This window comes from Chiloscyllium plagiosum, unplaced genomic scaffold (assembly GCF_037043375.1).
Source record: "Chiloscyllium plagiosum isolate Xiang-an unplaced genomic scaffold, Cpla_swu_hap1 HiC_scaffold_2, whole genome shotgun sequence".
NCBI classification, from domain to species: domain Eukaryota; kingdom Metazoa; phylum Chordata; class Chondrichthyes; order Orectolobiformes; family Hemiscylliidae; genus Chiloscyllium; species Chiloscyllium plagiosum.
The window spans coordinates 10,495,982-10,519,345 of NW_028270140.1; the positions used below are offsets into that span (position 1 = coordinate 10,495,982).

Genomic DNA, 23,364 nt, shown 5'->3' on the forward strand with positions numbered 1-23,364 from the left:
GAGACTTTTAGCAGGAGATGTAATCAGCAGAATTTCAGTTTCCAGAAGATTTTGCACATGCTTTTAAAAGAATTGCATGAGAAGCTAACTCCATCCAAAATCTCGCTATGTCCCAATCGAGTTAATCGCTGCTGAGTTTCTCCTTTGCGCTCCCTTGCAAGCCTTAAAGACGCAAAACACTTCGCTGTGCCTGTCCCTTGCAGTAGATTTTCACTGTTAGTTGCGGATGCACTCTGCTCCCTAAGCTGCCTGCTGGATGATCCAAGTGGATGATTATCATGGAAGATTATAAAGTCAAACACCAACATCCATTTGGCACATTTAATAAAGTAGGAAACTGACTGCTCATGTGGCAAGGTGTTAATAATGTCCAAGGCAATTTAATTTCACAACTCGCCACTGGCCAGTGAGAAACTTGCCTCACCATTTGGCAAAAATATTGAATCTGCTGTCACTGGACTAAATCAGCTAATTATGCCACAAATCCCAGCATAACCCACATGGCTGTAAGATTCTGCCCTGTACAGTCATTATAAATAATGGGGTCGCAGGGCAGCTCAGTGATTAGCAGTGTCGCCTCACAGCGACAGGGACCCGGGTTCGATTACAGCCTCGGGGTACAGTGTGGAGTTTGCACATTCTCCCTGTGTCTGTGCGAGTTTCCTCTGGGTGTTCTGGTTTCCTCCCACAGTCCAAAGATGTGCAGGTTGGGTGGATTGGCCATGGGAAAATGCAGGGATGGGGGGTGGTGTGGTGAAGGTGAGATGTTCTTCAGAGCATTAGTGTGGACTTGATGGGCTGAATAGCCTGCTCCCACACTGTAGGGATTCTATGATTTCTTAAAAAAGTGTCCTTCAGTTATCCAAATGTAGGCTGGGTATGGTCAGTGTGTAAAATGCAGGGAGCAAACATTCCTAGATTGTGCTCAGGAGAATTTTCTACAGCAACATGTGTCTAGTCCAAAGAGCCAATAGACACTGCTAGGCTCAATTCTTGGGAATGACGTGGGCCAAAGAAATCAAGAATCATCGGGGGAATATCTAGGCGATAGTGTTCTCTGTATCATAAGGTTTAGGATGATGCTGGAAAAGGTCAATGAACAATCCAAAGAAAGAATGACGAACTGGCAAAGAATGGACTTCGATGGGGCGGTACAGTGGTTAGCACTGCTGCCTCACAGTGCCAGAGACCTGGGTTCAATTCCCACCTCGGGCAACTGTCTGTGTGGAGTTTGTACATTCTCCCTGTGTCTGCATGGGTTTCCTCTAGGTGCTCCGGTTTCCTCCCACAGTCCAAAGATGTGCCGGTTAGGTGAATTGGCCATGCTAAAGAGGATTAGGCAAAATGAGAGGATATTTAATTGGGGAAGAGGAAACTATGATGCGATTAGACATGAGTTAGGATGCATCGATTGGGAGCAATTGTTCCATGGTAAAGGCACTATAGACATGTGGAGACTGTTTAAGGAACAGTTGTTGCAAGTGATGAATAAATATGTCCCTCTGAGACAGGCAAGAAGTGGTAAGATAAAGGAAACTTGGATGATGAGAGCGGTGGAGGTTCTCGTCAAAAGGAAAAAGATGGAGGAAGTTAGGGTCAAGCTCAGCTCTAGAGGATTACAGGCAGGCGAGGAAGGAGCTCAAAAATGGTCTGAGGAGAGCTAGGAGTGGGCACGAGAAAGGCTTGGCAGAACAGATTAGGGAGAACAAAAAGGCATTTTACACTTATTTGAGGAATAAGAGAATGGTCAAAGAAAGAGTAGGGCCGATCAGGGATAGCATAGGGAATTTGTGTGTGGAGTCTGAGGAGGTAGGGGAAGCCATAAATGAGTTTCTGTCTTTACGAAAGAAACAAACTTTGTAGTGAATGAAACCTTTGAAGAGCAGGTGTGCATGCTGGAATGGATAGAGATAGAGGAAGCTGATCTGCTGAAAATTATGTCAAACATTAAGATTGACAAGCCGCCAGGCCCGGACCAGATTTGTCCTCGGCTGCTTCGGGAAACGAGAAATGCAATTACTTCACCACTTGCGAAGATCTTTGCATCCTCGCTCTCCACTGGAGTCTTACCTGAGGACTGGAGAGAGGCAAATGTAATTCCTCTCTTCAAGAAAGGAAATAAGGAAATCCCGGCAATTACAGACCAGTAAGTCTCACGTCTGTCGTCTGCAAGGTGTTAGAAAGGATTCTGAGGGATAGGATGCATGACCATCTGGAACAGCATGGCTTGATTAAATGCAGTCAACATGGCTTTGTGAGGGGCAGGTCATGCCTCACAAACGTTATTGAGTTCTTTGAGGATGTGACTAGAAAGGTTGATGAGGGTCGAGCTGTGGATGTGGTGTATATGGACTTCAGCATGGCATTTGATAAGGTTCCCATGGTAGGCTCATTCAGAAGGTCAGGAGGAATGGGATACAGGGGAACATAGCTGTCTGGATAAGAATTGTCTGGCCAACAGAAGACAGCGAGTGGTAGTAGAAGGAAAATATTCTGCCTGGAAGTCTGTGGTGAGTCGTGTTCCACAGGGCTCTGTCTTTGGGCCTCTACTGTTTGTAATTTTTATTAGTGACTTGGATGAGGGGAGTGAATGATGGATCAGCAAGTTTGCAGTCGACAAAGGTTGGAGGTGTCGTTGACAATATAGAGGGCTGTTGTAGGTTGCAGCGGGACATTGACAGGATGCAGAGATGGGCTGAGAGGTGGCAGATGGAGTTCAACCTGGATAAATGCGAGGTGATGCATTTTGGAAGGTCGAATTTGAAAGCTGAGTACAGGATTAAGGATAGAATTCTTGGTAGTGTGGAGGAACAGAGGGATCTTGGTGTGCAGGTACATAGATCCCTTAAAATGGCCACCCAAGTGGACAGGGTTGTTAAGAAAGCATATGGTGTTTTGGCTTTCATTAACAGGGGGATTGAGTTCAAGAGTCGTGAGATCTTGTTGCAGCTCTATAAAACTTTGGTTAGACCACACTTGGAATACTGCGTCCAGTTCTGGTTGCCCTATTATAGGAAAGATGTGGATGTTTTGGAGAGGGTTCAGAGGAGGTTTACCAGGATGCTGCCTGGACTGGAGGGCTTATCTTATGAAAAGAGGTTGACTGAGCTCGGACTTTTTTCATTGGAGAAAAGGAGGAGGAGAGGGGAGCTAATTGAGGTATACAAGATAATGAGAGGCATAGATAGAGTCGATAGCCAGAGACTATTTCCCAGGGCAGAAATGGCTAACATGAGGGGTCATAGTTTTAAGCTGGTTGGAGGAAAGTATAGAGGGGATGTCAGAGGCGGGTTCTTTACACAGAGAGTTGAGAGAGCATGGAATGCGTTGCCAGCAGCAGTTGTAGAAGCAAAGTCATTGGGGACATTTAAGAGACTACTGGACATGCATCTGGTCACAGAAATTTGAGGGTGCATACATGAGGATCAGTGGTCGGCACAACATCGTGAGCTGAAGGGCCTGTTCTGTGCTGTACTGTTCTATGTTCTACGTTCTATGTAAATTGCCCATAGTGTCAGGTGAAGGGGTAAATGTCAGGGAATGGGTCTGGGTGGGTTGCTCTTCGGAGGGTCGGTGTGGACTTGTTGGGCCAAAGGGCCTGTTTCCACACTAAGTAATCTAATAATCTAGAGTTGTACAGCACGAAGCAAGAATGAAACTGATGCATTGGACTGAACCCAAAGATTGACGTGAAAAACTGTACCTGAACAGTGGACTACCTTCAAAGAAGAGATGATTGGCATACAATCAATTTATATTTCCTCAAAAGGGAATAGTACAATAACCCAATACAGAGCTCACTGGATGGACAAGGAGGTAGAAATTAAAGAAGAAAATGCCCATTTATAACAGGGAACAGAAAAGACACTTGAATACAGAAGCTTCAGAATGGAGTTAAAAAAGCAAATGAGAGAAGCAAAGAGGAGCTATGAAAACTGACTGTCAAGTCACATCAAAAAGGGAACCTAGACATCTTCGAGAGGCGCATAAATAATAAAAGGATGAGGAAAATTAGGCAGCAAAAAAGGGATTTATGGACAAGGCATGGGGCATGACCTGGGTGTAAAGTGAATATATTGAATCCAGCATGACCGATCAAGCAGATGCTACCCAAGGACAAAGGAGGCCATGTAGTCATTGGAAAGGCTCAGAATTGGTAAGGAGGGGGCACTGGATAGACTGACCACATGAGATGCTTCCAAGAATATTGAAGGAAGTGAAAGTGAATATTGTGGGCACACTGCCAGAGTTTTTCAGTCTTCTTTAGATTTGGGAGGTAATGCCAGGAGATAGGGGAACAGCAAGCATTACTCCATTGTTGAAGAAGGGTAGAAGGTTAAACCCAGTAATTACAGACTAGTTAATTTAACTTCAGTGGTGGCTGAACTTGTCCAAACAAAATTCCGAGATAGAATTAAAAGTCCCATGGACAAATGTAGGGTAACTTAGATCAGCCAGCATGTCTTTCTTCAGTAAAATTTTGTTTCACTAACTCACAGAAGTTTTTGAAGAGGTAACAAGAGAGGGTTAATAAGGGCAATGCTATTACTGAATAAATGATGAATACATATATAGGAAGGCAATAGAGGGATACGGATTCGGTAAGTGAAGACATTTTTAGTGTGGAAGGACAAAACGTGTCAGTGCAGGCTTGGAGGGCCGAAGGGCCTGTTCCTGTGCTGTATTGTTCTTTGTTCTTCTACTGATGTGGTGTAAATGGACTTGAAAAAGGTGCTTCATACAATGCTACACAGCAGACTTGTGAGAAAAGTTAAATTTAACTAAATAAATGAGATAGCAGCAACATGGATACAAAATTGGCTGAGTAATAGAAAATAGAGACTAATGTCTAAAGAATATTTTTCAGCTGGACTAAGGTTTGTAGTGGAGTTCTTTAGTGGAATTCTGATATAATTATATTAATGATCTAGGAAACAACTACAAAATCTACGGAAGCCCCCAGGGAGCGTTGCTGAACAAAGAGGACTTGAAGTGCAGGTTCATATCTCCTTGAGAGTGGAGTCACAGGTAGACAGGATAGTGAAGAAGGTGTTTGGTATGCTTTCCTTTATTGGTCAGAGTGTTGAGTACAAGAGTTAGGAGGTCATGATGGGGTTGCACAAGACATTGGTTAGGCCACTGTTGGAATATTGCGTGCAGTTCTGGTCTCCTTCTTATCGGAAGGATGTTGTGAAATTTGAAAGGGTTCAGAAAAGATTTACAAGGATGTTGCCAGGGTTGGAGGATTTGAGTTATAGGGAGAGGCTGAAAAGACTGGGGCTGTTTTCCATGGAGCGTCGGAGGCTGAGGGGTGACCTTATAGAGATTGACAAAATTATGAGGGGCATGGATAGGTTAACTGGGCAAAGTCTTTACCCTGGTGTCGGGGAGTCCAGAACTAGAGGGCATAGGTTTAGGGTGAGAGGGGAAAGATATAAAAGAGACATAAGGGGCAACGTTTTCATACAGAGGGTGGTACGTGTATGGAATGAGCTGCCAGAGGAAGTGATGGAGGCTGGTACAATTGCAACATTTAAGAGGCATTTGGATGCATATATGAATAGGAAGGGTTTGGAGGGATATGGGCTGGCTGTTGGCAGGTGGGACCAGATTGGGTTGGGATATCTGGTCGGCATGGACGGGTTGGACCGAAGGGTCTGTTTCCATGCTGTACATTTCTATGACTCTATGATACAAAATGATGTAAAATGTTTGGAGGACAAAAGGACATTGGCAAGTTGGTATGGTAATAGGTGACAGATGGAATTCAATGCAGAGATGAGACATTTCAATTAAAAGAACTTGGGGAAGGTACAAAATAAAGGGTACAACACTAAAGGAGCAGAGACACCTGTATGAAAAAGTAATTAATACTAGCAGATTAAGTGGAAAGAGCAGTTACCAAAGCATACAGTATCCTCATCTTCATTAATCAGGGCATAGAGTACAAGAGTAAGGAGTTGATGCTGAACCTGTATAAAGTACAAATTAGATCTCAGCTGGAGCACTGTATCTGGTTCTAGTGACCATACCTCAGAAAGGATAAGAACGTAATGGAGAGAGGGCAGAAGTACTTAATGTGAATAGTTTGAGGGACAAGAAATTTCAGTTATGAAGAAAGTTTGGAGAAGTTGGGACAGACTTCACAGGAAAGGAATTTTGCAACAGGTTTTCAAAATCACGAAGGATCAAGGCAGAGTAGATAGAGACAAACTGATCCCATTCAAAGGAGGGTCAAGAATGAGCGCGCATAGATTTATAGTAATTTACAAAAGAAGCAAATGCAGTGTGAAACAAAAATCACACATTGAGTAGTTAGGATCTGAAATGCACTGCCTGGGAATGTGATGCAAGCAAATTGAATTGGGACTTTCAAGAGAATATTAGATGATTGTTTGAATAGAAACCAATGTACAGGATTACTGGAAGAAAGCAGGAGTATGACACCAAGTCAGAGAGCTGAGCAACCATAACAGTTCTATGGCCCACTGTACCTAACATTTTCACAAGTTACAAGTATCTTAAAATAATAATCATTGGCATTGAAACCACAAGAATGCTACAAAGAGTGATCCACTTTGCCAGAACCCTTCCCAGGCAATGAAGGCTGAAATTTATGGATAAGAATTTATCACTAATTGTGGGTTCATGGAGGACTAGAAAATTGCTCAGGACCTGGATTGTGAGGGTACAGACTAGCAATGATAAATCCATGGAGCTCGAGAAAGGGAAAAGTCTCTCCCCACATTTCATAAGCCAGTAAGTGAAGATTTCCATAGAAGCAGCTGCATTTAACATGGGGTATGATTAGCACAGTGTCTGCTCAGAGCAGGTTACACACTGACCCCACATAAACTCGGAGGAAGGGAGTTCTGCAAATGCTGGAGATCAGAGTCAACAAGTGAGGTGCTGGGAAAGCGCAGCCGGTCAGGCAGCATCCGAGGGGCAGGAGAGTCAATGTTTCAAAATCCAGAACTGGAGGGCATAGGTTTAGGGTCAGAGGGGAAAGATATAAAAGAGACTTATGGGGCAACGTTTTCACACAGAGGGTGGTACATGTAGGGAATGAGCTGCCAGGGGAAGTGGTGGAGGTTGGTACAATTGCAACATTTAAGAGGCATTTGGATGGGTATATGAATAGGAAGGATTTGGAGGGATATGGGTCGGGTGCTGGCAGGTGGGATGAGATTGAGTTGAGATATCCGGTTGGCATGGATGGGTTGGGCCGAAGGGTCTGTTTCCATGCTGTACATCTCTATGACTCTCTGACTCAATGACTGGCTGTGCTTTTCAGGCACCACATGTTTTGACTCTGACCCTACATAAAATGTCCATACTGGGGCTGTGCCACGAAATAACATTATTTTACTGAGTTTTGAGAAGATTCGTAGCTCAGGTTGAGGTTCTGGATGTAGGTTTGCTCACTGAGCTGGAAGTTCCAGCTCAGCGAGCAAACATACATCCATTATTTTACTTCAAAGCAGCTGCAGGGATTCCTTTTATTTGCAACGTGGGCAGTTCAGGAAGGTTTCTAGAAGGGAATAAACAGCTCTCTGCCTTCCTCCCTAATTCAATCACCATTTCTTGGTCACAACCTTTGAATGAAAGCAGCTGATGGGCGTACACTCCTTACAGGAATGGACATCTGAATGCACAATTCTAGAACTCTGTTCTGGACACCAAAAGTCCAAGAGGACCAACTGTGGACGTTCCTGACAGGGGCTACTTGAATGCACAGTTCTGCATAAAGGAACATCCATTATCCAGCATATCCCAAAGAACTACACACTCAATGATGTACCTTTTCAAACATGTTCATTGTTTCAAGTTGGATGCAAGACACCACAGGGAGCACAGACATATTGAGCAGATTCCCTCCTGTAGCAGTGCTCATTGAAAAATAACATTCAATCAGGAGAGCAAACAAACCTCCAAAATCACAGGACCATCTGCAGGAGGGCAAACAGGATCCAAGCTTAAAGTCGCTAAGATACGAAGGACAAAATGTTCAACAGAGCAGTGCCCCCGCCCCATGACTGCAATGGTGTGCCCCAGTAAATTCCAGGCACAAGCTGCAAAGAGTGCTGTCGTCTTCCTTCATGAATTTCTGATGTGGAGGTGCCAGTGTTGGACTGGGGTGGATAAAGTTAAAAATCACAACAGCAGGTTATTATGGAAGCACTAGCTTTCGGAGTGCAGCTCCTTCCTGGTGTTGCATGATTTTTATCTTTATGGATCTCTGCCACCCATGGAATACCCAGCTCCTCTCTCTGCCTCTCAGAGGAAGGTGGAAATGTCCCCACCACACCCACACCCCTCCTGCCCAGGAACCCACCCCCTCTGATCGCCAGGGCCCGGTGTGGGAGCGGCCTGTTTTTCCTGCAGTCTCAGAAATGGCCACCTCCAGCCGTGACACGACCGAAGTGCTGCACCTCCTCCACTCAGACTCGTAACATCAAGAGCCAAGTCGCTCTCCTTCTGGGTTGGCTTCAACTAGCAACGTGCTGTGCAGGATCCCAATACCTGGCCACAACCCCCACTCCCCCAGTAACTGGGTCATGTCGCCAAGTCCCAGCAGCTTACTTAGTGAGATGCATCCGGCCTAGAAATGGGACTGATCCGAAGGAAGTTCACAGGTTGAATGAAAACACTGGCTCTTATGAAGAGTGTCTATACATGTACAAAAGTTTACCTTTTTGAGCCCAACGTTTTCGGCAGACTTTAGGGGGTCCTCCTATACACAGGTGATATTTTTGAGAAGGTGGACTTCACACGTGCTCCGTGGTGGACAAAGGCATACCTGGGGACTTCTGCTTTCCTGGTGCGATGTGCTGGAGCCAATGTACTGTGCAAGTCTCAACGGGTCCAGTTTGGAGCAGCCTGGTCCATGCGCGGAGACTCTCTCACCAACCTCTCTCCGGAGGCTTCACCCTCAGCGAGGGTTCAGAAGGGAAAGCAGAGAGCACGAGGGTTGAGAGGGGATAATTCATCAGCAATAGGAGAGGGGAATATTTATGTCAGCACAAAAGGGGACAGTCACCCTGTGGCTGGGATGGGGGGGTTGATGGCGAGAGAGGGAGTGTCAGTGAGAGGGGGACAGTCGGCCTGAGGAATTCAGTGAAAGGGAGAGAGTTAACTTTGGAACAGAAAAGCGAAGTACAAAAATTTTGGATATTTTGGATTTAAAGCAGGGGTTGACCTTTACACAGGATCGACTGTTACTCGAGATTATATGGTAAATACATCTCTGACTATTTACTGAACTCAAACAAATAATGATCAGCTCATATGAGTCACTGGACTGTGAGGTAATGCACCATGAGTCATGTGTTTTGCACCTGAGCTGTGTCCAGGTTGCTGTGTTCCTCTGTTAGGTGTATCTCGCAAATGACTAAGGCAAGCACTTATTTTCTGGTAGCACAGGATGCGTTTGAGACATGATGCAATCCTGATCAGGGAACATCAAAACAAGTTTCTGATACCTTCAGACTGCAGTAACACCACAGTAGCATAGTTTAAAAACAGGAGTAGTATGAGCTGTACAGTCTCTCAGGGTTACGAGACGTTGTGCTCCTGACTGGATGGTTACTGACTGAAGCCGGTGTTTGACAGCCACTAGCTCAGTCATGCAATTACAACAGTTTCAACCTTAAGGCCAGTTGCAAACAAAAGGGACAAAACCACATTCCCCTTCATTTTGGGAAGCATTACTCAGAGGTCATGACTTGCACATGGCTGCAAGATTCGACTTTGAGTTCATTACATGGCCAAGCAAGTTGATCATCAACCAACAACTCTTTTAAACACACTTCTGAACATGTGAACATGTAACGTGGGAGAAGACATAACTCATCTAATCCTTCGATAATAAAAGATCCCAGCTGATCAGTTTGTAACCTCAAATCCACATTTCTACCACTCCTTTCAAAATTGTAACCATTTCTAAGCTCTCTCATCAGAAAAAAGATCCTTTCCACGTTCACCCTGTCAAGATATTTCAGAACTTTATACGTTTCAATTAAGTCACCTTCAAAGCTCCTGCAAGATATGAACTCTGTCTAATCTTTCCTCAGAATACAACCTGCGCACTCCAGGTATTAATTTGTGAAACCTTCTAAGAACTGTTTCCTACTCATTTACATTCTTCCCTAAGTAAGGAGACCAGTACTGTACACAATAATCCAGATGCGGTCTCACCAGTGTCCTGTACAACTAAAACATTACCTCCTTACTTTTGTATTGAAATCCCCTTGCAATAAATAATAAAACTCTGATCCTTTCTTGTTGAGCCTGCACATTGACCTTTTACAATTCGGTTAAACATCACACCAGGTTACAGTTCAACAGGTTTATTTGGAAGCACTAGCTTTCGGAGCGCTGATCCTTCATCAGATAGTTAGTGGGGCAGGATCATAGGACACAGAATTTAGAGTAAATTCTTAAATTTATAGTTACACTTTAAATTCTGTGTCTGTGTATCCTGTCCCACTAGCTACCTGATGAAGGAGCAGCGCTCTGAAAGCTAGTGCTTCCAAATAAATCTGTTGGACTATAACCTGGTGTTGTGTGATTGTAACTTTGTCCACCCCAGTCCAACATCGGCATCTCCACATCACTTTTACCATTTATGCATTAGAACACCCAGCTCCCTGGACATAGAATGCTGAACAAAATGAGGATATCGCAGATCAATGCCCGCTATCCTGGCATCACCAGGTTGACTTTCCTCTGCACTAGCCCACCATACCTTCAGCAATTGAGCCATCGTGAGGGATCAGAGTGTGGTGCCTGGGATGAGAAGACAAGTTGCTCACCCCTCATTTCATGACTTTACTGCATGACCTATACGCCGAGGAGCAGAAAACACTTCAATGGTAGCCGCATGGAATCTCTTCCAGGATAACCTTCCAGGACAGGATCCTCCTGCGTATATGCCTCTGAAGCAGCTCTCTAGGTGGTGAGTCATGCTCTGTTGTGGCATGCTGCACCATGCATAATACTGATTGCAAAAGCACAGCCCTTACCATTAGACATAAGGCAAATAGCTGAAGAGGAGGAGGAATAAACCATGTGAAGGAAAGGAGAAGGAAACCAGCACATCCCCTAGTGACTGGGATGGTCCATGATCAATTCATTTGATTATGATACCAGTATCCAACACCAAATCCCCATTCAGCAGTAGTCTCACATTTCAACGCCCCTCTTTTACAGATCATCACAGCAAGGTACAAATGGAGACTATTTGTGGTGCAGAAGAAAGTCAGTTGGCCCATCAACATTTTTAGTCAATAAAAAAAAGTTATTCCAGCCTATTGCCTCCATCATAAAGTCAAAAGTGGGCATCTTCACTGACGACTGCATAATGTTCAATACCATTCACAACTTCTCAAATAGTGAAGCAGTTCATTGCAATGCAGCAAGACCTGGACAATATCCACGTTTGGCCTGACAAGTGGTAAGTAACGTTTGCATCACGCAAGTGCCAGGTATTGCCATTTCCAACAAACATCACATCTTGACAACCATCTGCAATGTCAGCATTGAGTACCCCACTATCAACATCCTGGGGGTTACTGCCGACCAGAAGTTCAACTTGACTCATCATATAACTAACATTGTCGGTGTGACAGCAGTTCAGAGGCTAGAAATTTTGTAGCAAGTAACCCACCTCCTGACCCAGCAAAACCAGTCCATCATCTGAAAGGGACAACTCTGAAGTGGGACAGAATACTCCCCATGGGCCTGGATGGGTGCAGCTCTAAAAACACTCAAGAGGCTTGACCCCATCCACAACACAGCAGCCCATTTGATTGATATAAATAGAGTCATAGAGTCAAAGAGATGTACAGCACAGAAACAGACCCTTTGGTCCAACTCATCCAGACCAACCATATATCCCAACCTAATCTAATCTCATTTTACAGCATTTGACCCATATCCCTCTAAACCCTTCCTATTCATATACCCCATCCAGATGCCCTTTAAATGTTGTAATTGTACCAGCCTCCCCCACTTCCTCCAGCAGCTCATGCCACACATGCACTACCCTCTGCATGAAAACGTCACCTGTTAGTTCCCTTTTAAATCTTTCTCCTCTCATCCTAAACCTATGCCCTCTAGTTCTGATCTCTCCTACCCCAGGGAAAAGACTTTGTCTATTTATCCTTCCATGCCCCTCATGATTTTGTAAACCTCTATAAGATCACCCCTCAGCCTCAAACGCTCCAGGAAAATAGCCCCAGCATATTCAATCTCTCCCTATAGCTCAAATCCTCCAACCCTGGCAACATCTTTGTAGATTTTTCTCAATCCTTTCAAGTTTCACAGCATTCTTCCTATAGCAGGGCAGGCAGAATTGCATACAATATTCCAAAAGTGGCCGAACCAATGTCCTATACAGCTGCAACATGACCTCCCAACTCTTGTACTCAATATGCTGACCAAACACCTTCTCCACTATCTTATCTCCCTGTGGCTCCACTTTCAAGGAGCTATTAAGCTGCACTCCAAGGTCTCTTTGTTCAGCAATACCCCCCACGACCTTACCACTAAGTGTGCAAGTCCTGCCCTAATTTGCTTTTCCAAATTGCAGCACCTCACATTTATCTAAATTAAACTCTATCTTCCACTCCTCGGCCCATTGGTCCATCTTCGCTCTCCACTGTACCACCAATTTTGATGTTGTTTACTTGCTCCACCACCAATGCTCAGTAGCAGTAGTGTGAACGATCCACATGATGCATTGCAGAAATGCGCCAAAGCTCTTTAGACTGTATCTTCCAAAGCTATGACCACTCCCATCGAGAAAGACAAGGACAGTTGGTACATGGGAATGGCAGATGGTTCTTTCGAACAGCCGCATGCAGCTCTAGATGTAGGAAAACTTCACACTGCAGTACTTCAGCATGGACAGCAGCAACCTGGGCTGGATTGCTGTAGGTAGCAGGAGGGCCATGGCTGGAGACGCAGTGATGGAACGATGAACGCTGTCAGCCCGAGAGAGAACAGCAAGCTCATGACTTGCAATGTCACTGCCATACCCCTGGGATAACACCTCAGCAATCCTCAAAGAGTTTGGTGGACTTCTGATAGACCTGCAACCACGTTTGAACCTTGACATCTGCATGTCCTTTGGTGTAAACGTCCACCACAGCACTGAACACGGTATGACTTCAGCTTATGCAGCAATGCAAGCTGAGACATTGGGCCTAAATGCTATATCATGGTGGATCCACTATTGCACTAATGCAGCTGATTATCATGCTGGGGAGGATGAGCTCCAAATTCTGCACAAATTCATCTGATGCCGGACTCCACATGACCAAAGGCAAACTGGGAGGCTTGACAATGAAACAAGGGTGCTTTTCCTCAGCCTTTTCCTGTACTCAGTCCCATCAAACTCCTCAGAGGATGATCTGAAGCAGGACCTGTGTGAAACTATCTGGTAAGGCAGCACATGTATTACTTTCTGCCGTCGCCCTTGTTGTGCACAACTTAAGCTGGTGACTAGCCATGTACAGATCCTGTCTCCAGTCTGTCCTATAAAGCACAGGCAGTGCTGCTATCTGAGCTACTGGCTGCAAGTGTGAGAGGTCAAGTGATGGTGTCCTTGTCCTTATTGCAAATCACAGCCCAGTACCAGCATCAAGCCAATTGTGGTTATTTCTGAAAGAACAAAGGCACAATAGTTGAGTTATAGTGAAGAAACAGGTGAAAAGCAAGAGTTGTATCTTGTAAATCAGAAGAGATAGCAAGGTAAGGGAGAAGTGGGATGTGAGGAGATGTATTAGATAATGAGCATGACATATGAAGAAAGACTGGATTGACTGGGCTTGTACTCGCTGGAATTTAGAAGACAGAGAAGGCATCTCAGAGAAACATAAAATCCTGATGGGATCAGACAGGCTAGATGCAAGAAGAATGTTCCCAATATTGGGGAAGTCCAGAACTTGGGGTCACAGTCTAAGAAGCCAGTCAGGACTGAGATGCGGAGGAATGTCTTCACTCAGAGCTGTGAACCTGTGGAATTCTCTCCCACAGGAAGCTGTTGGGGCCAATTCAATAGATATATTCAAAAGGGAGCTGGATGTGACCCTTAGGGCTAAAGGGATCATGAGGTACGGGGAGAAAGTGGGAATGGGGTAGTGAGATTGTATGATCAGCCAGGATCATATTGAATGGTGATGCAGGCTCGCAAGGCCAAATGGTCTAATCATGCGCCTATTTGTTATGTTTCTGTGCCACTGTTTTCAATGGTTTCAGCCTTGTTACTAGCCATGACCCCTGTCATGGCCACTTCAATAATGGAAAACATTTCCTGTCCTCAGGGTGTGGACAAACAGCTGTCCCGTGGCAATCACCTTGTCCTGCTATGACGAGATTGTCATTGTTGAATTCACAGGAAGTGTGTGCAAGGTTGAGGATGTCACTGTGAAGTTGGCAGCTGTACTAAGATGTGAGGGTGATGAGATGCAATGAGCATGAAATCTGAATCAGAGTTGGTATAGACTGTTGGTAAGTAAGTGAAGTTGTTTTGACTAGTGATCAAAGTAAGAGATGAATGGTGCAAGTGGTGGTATACGGATCTGAAGATGCAATTACTGGTCTTGACCACACATTCAGCATCCGGGTTCCCGGGACTATATTGCTAGACATTGATTCTCATGTCTGTCTGAACTATGTTGTCAGAGACTGGCTGGACAGCTTGGTAGGTCCCTGGAGCAATGAGACCTTGCGCCTTCTGTCTGTATCCTGCACAAACTCTCCTGTTCTGCACCTGACAGCCTTTGAACCCATAGTCTATCATTGTGTACATTGCCGAATCTTTCTCAGATCAAACTCTGACTTCCAGCATTTGCTCCAGTCAAAATGCACCTCTACTTTAAAATGCTACAGAAACATTAAATAGGGTACCCTCACAGGAACTGTGCTACCCACTCACAATTTTGTGGTGCCTGCTCAGCTGTGTTAAGTGCTGACTACTGCAATTATTTAAAAAAGCTTGAAATTTGTGTGTTGTTTGCACAGTAGAACAGGCAGTGGTTAGTCATACTTTTAAGAATTTTGGATCCACTCCCCCAAATTCAGAAGTATCACAAGTGTTCTTATCAATTCTAAGTGAATAGGCTCTGGAAAAAAGTCTTGACTACACATTAAACTAGCCTATGGAAACAGATGAAATGGATTCATAAAAAGGTGCATATTGGAAACTTCTTATACCTTTTTAACTTTCTTGATCATTATATCAAGCTGTAAGGGACTCAAAAGTCTCAAGCTGTTTAATGGCAGTGTACAACACAGTGAGGTCAATAGCTTTAATAGCTTTTATAATCATTGGAGTAAAGCTATCAACATTAATGACATGTGACTCATCCTCACTGTGAACATGCCACAATTCAAATGAAGAGTTCATATCCAGAAGCCAGCCAATTACTTTCACCCCCAAGTGAAGTCAGAATGCTACAGCATTTCAGCTGACAGAGAAAGTAAGAGCCAAAACCAGAAATGATCGAATCTTTTACTCAAACATGTAACACTTGTGTGTACGCAATAAGACCTTACACATACCATGATGTGCAAACATCCTGAGGACAATCAAATCCTTAAAATCCCTTCCTAATAGTTCATGAAAAAAGATCTCAAAACAAAAGCCAGTTTATCAGATAGCCTTTTTTGCTGTTTTACTATTACTGTAAACAAAGTGACCCGATACTTCCTGTGGTTCGTGATAAGTAAAACTTACTTCTTTGTGACAAAGCTACAGCAAAAAATATTCCTCAAGGATAATTAGAAAAGGGCATTAAAACCTTGCCAGCAATGCCCACACATAAAGAACATGATTAAAAAACAACAAAGTTTAAACTGATACACTTCTTCCTCTGCTGGGTTCTCTCATCCCAAAGGAAATAATATTCCAGCTGTTACAATAGTGTATTCTTCTGATAGTGCTCAGCTAATGACATTCAGATGAAATCACAAACCAGTCAATAGAGTCATAGAGTCATTCAGCATGGAAACAGACCCTTCAGTTCTTCATACCGAGTCAGACATCCCAATCTGACCTAGTTCCATTTTCCAGTATTTGGCCCATATCCTTCTAAACCCTTCCTATTCATGTATCCATCCAAATACCTTTTAAATGTTGTAATTTTACCCACCTCAACAGCTTCCTCTGGCAGCTCATTCCATTCACACACCACTCTCTATGAGAGAAAGCTGCCCCTCAAGTCCTTTTAAAATCTTTCTCCCATCACCTTAAACCTATGCTCTCTCGTTTTGGACACCCCACCCTGGGACAGAGACCTTGTCTATTCACACTATCCTTGCCCCTCATGATTTTATAAACCTTTATAAGGTCACCCCTCAGCATCCGATGCTCCAGTGGAGGGTTTGTTTGTTTTTTTGTTCAGATGTAAATACAATTGTAACTAATCTCTTTACCCCAATACAGGAGATATAATACCAAACAGGACTGGAAACAGAAATTTTCTCATACTGCATTTTAAAAAGGGCAGTATTGCTCTTTCACTGCACTTTTTTGCTCTTTTACTGTGGTTGAACAAAAGCACAAAAGCGAAAGGAATGCGTGATGCCACCAATCAGGAAATGAGTCATCCCGCAGTGGACCTGATACCCGAGTCCAGTATGTGCAACAACCGGAGATAAATATAATGCTGTCTGTGAAATGCTGAAAAACACTACTGTGCAGGTGTAACACTTTGACCGTGCTCCATGAGGTTTCAGGGTAAACAAAGGCTTTTATCTAGATCCAGTGCTAAAAAAGAATTCTAATACTTAATCCATTAACCAACAGAGAATTGTACTATACATTGCCCTTCCTGTTGTCATTCAGCAATGTGGTCACAGACTTTGGTGAGTGATGGGACCAGTCTGTCCCACATTGCCATAGACTTGTGGAGACTCCATGTAAACTGGCTAATGGATCCTGGATTCTGTCCTCACAGCTCCCCTGCTTTCCAACAGCTATCATAACTCAAAGCTGAGCCCACTTTCCCTGCCCCAAAGGGTGGGATTTATGAACCTTTTGAGTAATGATGTATGGTCTTGGAAGTCAGATAACGTCTAGAGAATGGTGAGGCTGCTGAAGTATTTAAGTGCACAGCTCATTAAAAAAGAATTGAAAAATCAACACAGTCTTCCTCTGATAATGAGAGGCAAATAGAATCAACCTGTCAAGTTTTAAATGTTATTTTAAATATACACTGCGTATATCAGAGACAGTGAAAAAAATCTATTCCAACACTTAGGATAACTATTTGTTGTCATAATCCTAAGGGATATTATTATTATTAAACTTGACTGTTTAGGAAAGCAGTCAAGCTTTAATAATAATATCCCTTAGGGCTTTGACAATAAATATTTATTCTCAGTGTTGGAATAGATTCTTTTTGCTCGCTCTGACACATGCAGCCTACATTTAAAACTTGACTATTTAAAGCTTGATTCTATTTACCTCTCATTGACAGAGCAAGACTGTTGATTTTCAATTTTTTTTAAAAAGGGACGTGCACCTAAATAATTCAGCAGTCTCATCATTCTCTAGATGTTGTGTGGCTTTCAAGAGCATTCATGATTATTAAAAAGGTTCATAAATCCCACCCTTTGGGGCAGGGAAGGTCAGCTCAGCTTTGAGTTATGAGAACTGTTGGAAAGCAGGGGAGCATCCAAGATCTATCAGTCTTTTATGGAATTTCCACAAGTCTATGGCAATGACTCACCAAAGTCTGTGACCTCCATTGCCCTTGCTGTATACATTCTGCAATTTATAGTACAGGATTCTTTATTAGAACTGGATTTAGATAAGAGCCTTTGTTTACTCTGAAACTTGGGAGATTTCCCAATTCCTGCTACCCAGTCGGGAGCAAAAATCCAAGGCTCCAAATTCTATAGCCAATTATAATTGAGGATAGAAAAAAAACCTAGAGGAAAGGCAGGAAAGGACGGTGAAGTTCAGAAACAGAAACAACGAGGACAAAAAGGTTGAATCAATATTGAGGATCTGGACCAGATGGGCCAATGGGCTGAGAAGTGGCAGATGGAGTTTAATTCAGGTAAATGCGAGGTGCTGCATTTTGGGAAAGCAAATCTTAGCAGGACTTATACACTTAATGGTAAGGTCCTAGGGAGTGTTGCTGAACAAAGAGACCTTGGAGTGTAGGTTCATAGCTCCTTGAAAGTGGAGTCACAGGTAGATAGGATAGTGAAGAAGGCGTTTGGTATGCTTTCTTTTATTGGTCAAGAGTACTGAGTACAGGAGTTGGGACGTCATGTTGCGGCTGTACAGGACATTGGTTAGGCCACTGTTGGAATTGTGTGTACAATTCTGGTTTCCTTCCTATCAGAAAGATGTTGTGAAACTTGAAAAGGTTCAGAAAAGATTTACAAGGATGTTGCCAGGGTTGGAGGATTTGAGCTTTAGGGAGAGGCTGAACAAGCTGGGGCTGTTTTCCCTGCAGAGTCGGAGGTCAAGGGGTGACCTTATAGAGGTTTATCTCATGAGGGGCATGGATAGGATAAATAGGCAAAGTCTTTTCCCTGGGGTCGGGGAGTCCAAAACTAGACGGTTTAGGGTGAGAGGGGAAAGATATAAAAGAGACCTAAGGGACAACTTTTTCACACAGAGGGTAGTATGAGTATGGAATGAACTGCCAGAGGTAAGTGGTGAAAGCTGGTACAATTGCAACATTTAAAAGGCATTTGCATGGGTATATAAATAGTAAGTGTTTGGAGGGATATGGGCCGGGTGCTGGCAGGTGGGACTAGATTGGGTTGGGATATCTGGTCGGCATGGATGGGTTGGACCAAAGAGTCTGTTTCCATGCTGTACATCCCTATGACTCTAAAAAGGAAATAATATGTTCTCAGAAACTAATGCTATTGATTTTTAAATAATTTAGGAACCATTTATTACCTGCAGAAATGACACTGCAGAGTTTCATTTTATTTCTTTTTATGTGTTGGGGAGCACCATTGTAAGGACATAAATTTCATAATTAAGAAAGGTCTGAAACATCATTAAAAACCAGCACAACATTCAGTGAATTTGCATTTAACAATGAAAATCATTCATTTTTAAAAAAAAAAATCACCAGAAGAATGGCAGAGGGCTCCTGATTTTGAAAGTTAATAGCACAGGGGTGCAAATTGTGTCGTCAATTGTTGCATCCGCAACTCAAGGGATATGTCTTCCTCACTACAAATTGCTGCTCTATTTAAACATTAATGTGGTTTTACCAAATTAATTTTGATATCATTTGTTAACATTGTTATCATTTGTTCACTTGCCCCATAGAAATAAGTTTTAATGTATTTTTCCATATCCTATCATTCCTGGAAACATATTGGACGTAGATAATTTCTAATTCACTTGTTCATAGATATTATTACACATTCCTGGAGCATGTAGGACTTGAACCTGTGTCCTCTGGTCCAAGGGGTAGGGACACTATCACTGCACAAGAACTGATGAAATAAATTTATCTTATCTCCACTTATTTTTCATCAGGTTTTACTGAGCTGAAATTGAATTGACATCCAACTAACTGTATTGGACTCCAATTTATATTTATTTATAACACTTCTGCCTGAATCAAGCAACTGCCTCACATAATGATGAAAGTGGTGTTGTTCAAATTGCCAAAGAGTAGTAAAGCAGCTTTTATTGTGTCACCAGGATTTTCACTCTCCTTCCATCAGCTTCTTTCAATTTCAAAGGCCAGTGAAAATCTGAAAGGCTAGCTTTCTAATTATGTTAAAAATCACACAATACCAGGTTATAGTCCAACAGGTTTAATTGGAAGCACACCAGCTTTCGGAGCGACGCCCCTTCATCAGGTGGTAGTGGAGGGCTCAATCTTAACACAGAATTTATAGCAAAAATTCTGTGTGTTAGGATTGAGCCCTCCACTACCACCTGGTGAAGGAGTGTCGCCCCGAAAGCTAGTGTGCTTCCAATTAAACCTGTTGGACTATAACCCGATGTTGTGAGATTTTTAAACTTTGTACACCCCAGTCCAACACCGGCATCTCCAAATCATTTCTAATTATGTTCTGACAAACAGAAACAGACAAGAGCAATCTCTTAAGAGTCATAGAGTTATACAACATAGAAACAGATCATTCGGTCCAACTTGTCCATGCTAACCAGATATCCTAAACTGAACTAGCCCTATTCACCAGCACTTGGCCCATATCCTTCTCAACTCTTCCTATTCATGTACCCATCAAAATTCCTTTTAAAATATTGTAATTGTACCAGCCTCCACCATTTCCTCAGGCAGCTCATTCTATACACACACACACCTTCAGCCCCTTAGGACCCTTCTAAATCTTTCCCTTTTCACCTTAAACCTATGCCCTCCCCCACCCCAGAGAAAAGACCTTGGCTATTCACGTTATCCAAGCCCCTCATGATTTTATAAACTTGCTTAAGATCACCCCTCAGCCCCTGACGCTCCAGGGAAAACAGCCTCAGCCTGTTCAACCTCTCCCTGAATATCTCAAACATTTCAACCCCGTAACATTTTTGTAAATCTCTTCTGAATCCTTTCGAGTTTAACACCTTTCCTATAGCAGGGAGACCAAAACGGAATGCAGAATTCCAAAAGTGTCTAACCAATATCTCTTGTAAATGTCTCTTGTCAAATTAACTTATAAAAAAGTGACACAGCGAGGTCCTGTCCAACAAAGAAGCCCTTTCTTCTCAAGCTACAAATACCGGAGTTCCCAATTCGCTTAACCTGTGCAGTTTTCATAAATTAATTCACACTACCTTATCAGATGAGGTTTTAATCTCTTTACAGAAATTAAACTGAATGAGCTAGCATTCTGAACACAATCACAAGCTAATCAGATCAATCTCCCTTCTGGGAGTCACAAATTTATTGAATCGATGCAAAAACTTTTGAAGAATGAAAAAGAAGTATCTTGATGGAAGTTATTTAAATATCAGTCCCTTCTCTTCCCACCACCGTCTACCTCTCCTTGTTTAACTCCCATAGCAAAAACAACAGGAACTTTTCCATGGAGCAGGTAATGTAAGCTGTGAAATTTCTTGACTTGATCTGCCTGCCTAAATATTGATTATCTTCATTCCTATGTAGACAATCCATAAGGAGAAAGGGAAGTGAGGTGGGGACTCTTGCAAATACAATCTAAAGGAAAAAGTTTCCAATTTATGAAAGGATAAAAACCCAACTCAGTGGATAACATTGCTGCCTCACAGCACCAGGGACCCAGGTTCGATTCCACCCTCAGGCGACTGTGTGGACTTTGCACATTTTCCCCATCTCTGTGCGGGTTTCCTCCCACAGTCCAAAGGTATGCAGGTTAGGTGGATCGACCATGGGAAATTACCCATCGTGTCTCGGGATGTGTAGGTTAGGTGCATTAGCTGTGGGAAATGCAGAGATTTAGGGTAGGGGATGGGTTTGGGTGGGATGATCTTCAGAGGGTTGGTGTGGGCTTGTTGGGCTGAATGGCCTGTTTCCACACTGTGGGGATTCTATATTTAAAAAGCTATTCTTGTCTATTTCTTTGTAACCTCTTCAAGTCATACTTGATCTGCGCTACTGATAATGGTGTTGAGGGGAAAGCGTCCAGAAAATTAGGAGACAAAATACTTGCTTGCAGCTCCAACTGTCCCTTTTATTCCTGATTAATAACTGCATTACAACACAATTTGGAATTCCAACTGGCATGCCCAAACTCAAACTTTGACATCTGTTTTACAAACAGGGGTAAATATAGGATAGGGGAATAGGTCTGGGTGGGTTACTCTTCCGAGAGTTGGTGCGGATTTGTTGGGCCAAATGGCCTGTTTCCATACTGTAGGTAACCTAATCTAAAGAATAAAAATTACCTGTCAATGAACTGGTCGATAATGACGATGTCTCCAGGCTGGATTTCTTCCTGAAGTGAACCACAGGCCGTTGTCGCAATAATATGGGTACAACCCTCCTGCTTCAATGCCCAAATGTTTGCCCGAAAGTTGACATTCGTTGGCATAATAGTGTGCCCTCTCCCATGTCTACATAATAAAGGAAAATTTATTGTAGAAAATCTTACAGCGGATGGTAAGCATTTCATTAATTAAATACTTCAAATGTATTTTCTCTAAAAAAAAATGGAAAAACAGCTGACAGTATAAGACCCGTGCACAACTTCAACTTTAATAATTTTGTATACGCACGAGACGCAAACATTTTCATCCAGTTACTAATTAAATTCCTCTGTGGTACATTTTCATCTAACAATTAGTGAATTTTCCTGCTTATGAACCTCATTAACCCTATGTAGTATATTTTCATATAGCAATTATTTCTGCTAGCCATTCAACACAGTTCATCTTTTCTTCCCCTGCTGCCACATTTCAAGTCTGTTTGTATATTGGTGAAACCATGCAGACGCTATGACAACGGATGAATGGACACCACACAACAATCGCCAGACAGGGATGTTCCTTCCCTGTCAAGGAACACTTCAGTGGTCAAGATCTTTTGGTCGCGGTTCTTTGGGTGAATGTTCTCAAAGACGGGCTTTGAGATACGCAACAACGTAGAGTCAACGAAATGAGGCTAATAGCCATGTTCGATACCCATGGGGATGGCCTCAACTGGGATCTTGGGTTCATGTCACACTACAGGTGACCCCACTACACTATACACTCTAATACACACAAACACACTCACATAAGCCCTCTTTCAGACACTCTCACTCTCACAGGCATACACTCCCTCAACCTATCACCTTCATCTCCTCCTCCACTGACCTATTGTACTCTATGCTACTCTATCCCCACCCCCACCCTCCTCTAGCTTATCTCTCCACGCTTCAGGCTCTCTGCCTTTATTCCTGATGAAGGGCTTTCGCCCGAAACGTCAATTTTGCCTGTCCTCGGATGCTGCCTGAATTGCTGTGCTCTTCCAGCACCACTGATCCAGAATCCATACACTCCCTCACACTCACGCACTCTCTCTCAAGCACACATATGATCTCACATACATATACTCCTTGACACTCACATACACTTCCTCTCAAGCACACACACATTCTCTCTCAAGAGCATGCGCATACGCACACACACACCCACCCACACTGTCTCCTTCTCTCTCCCACACACACACTTGTGCACGCACATGTAAATCTATGGGGTGAAATTGAATTTGCAGGTATATTCTATTTTGTTCAAAAACCCACAATCTCTAGACTGTTAGTCCATGTGACATTTTATAAATTCCTACTTTGGAAATAAAACCAGTCTGGCTCCAGGATGGAGATACAAACATACTTGAAATGTGGCCTCACACCTAAAATGCATTGTCTCACCGGAGATGTCACCTTTAT

At 43.2% G+C, this 23,364-nt stretch overlaps 1 protein-coding gene across 2 annotated transcripts in view; it reads right to left on the reverse strand.

The window, feature by feature from the left end:
• The window catches only part of mtap (methylthioadenosine phosphorylase), a 204,727-nt gene that overhangs the window by 119,555 nt on the left and 61,808 nt on the right, over nt 1–23,364 (reverse strand). For both annotated transcript variants that reach the window (XM_043718939.2, XM_043718941.2), the window contains exon 4: nt 21,881–22,048. In XM_043718939.2, the coding sequence (XP_043574874.1) occupies nt 21,881–22,048 (168 nt within the window). The remainder of the gene's footprint in view (nt 1–21,880; nt 22,049–23,364) is intronic.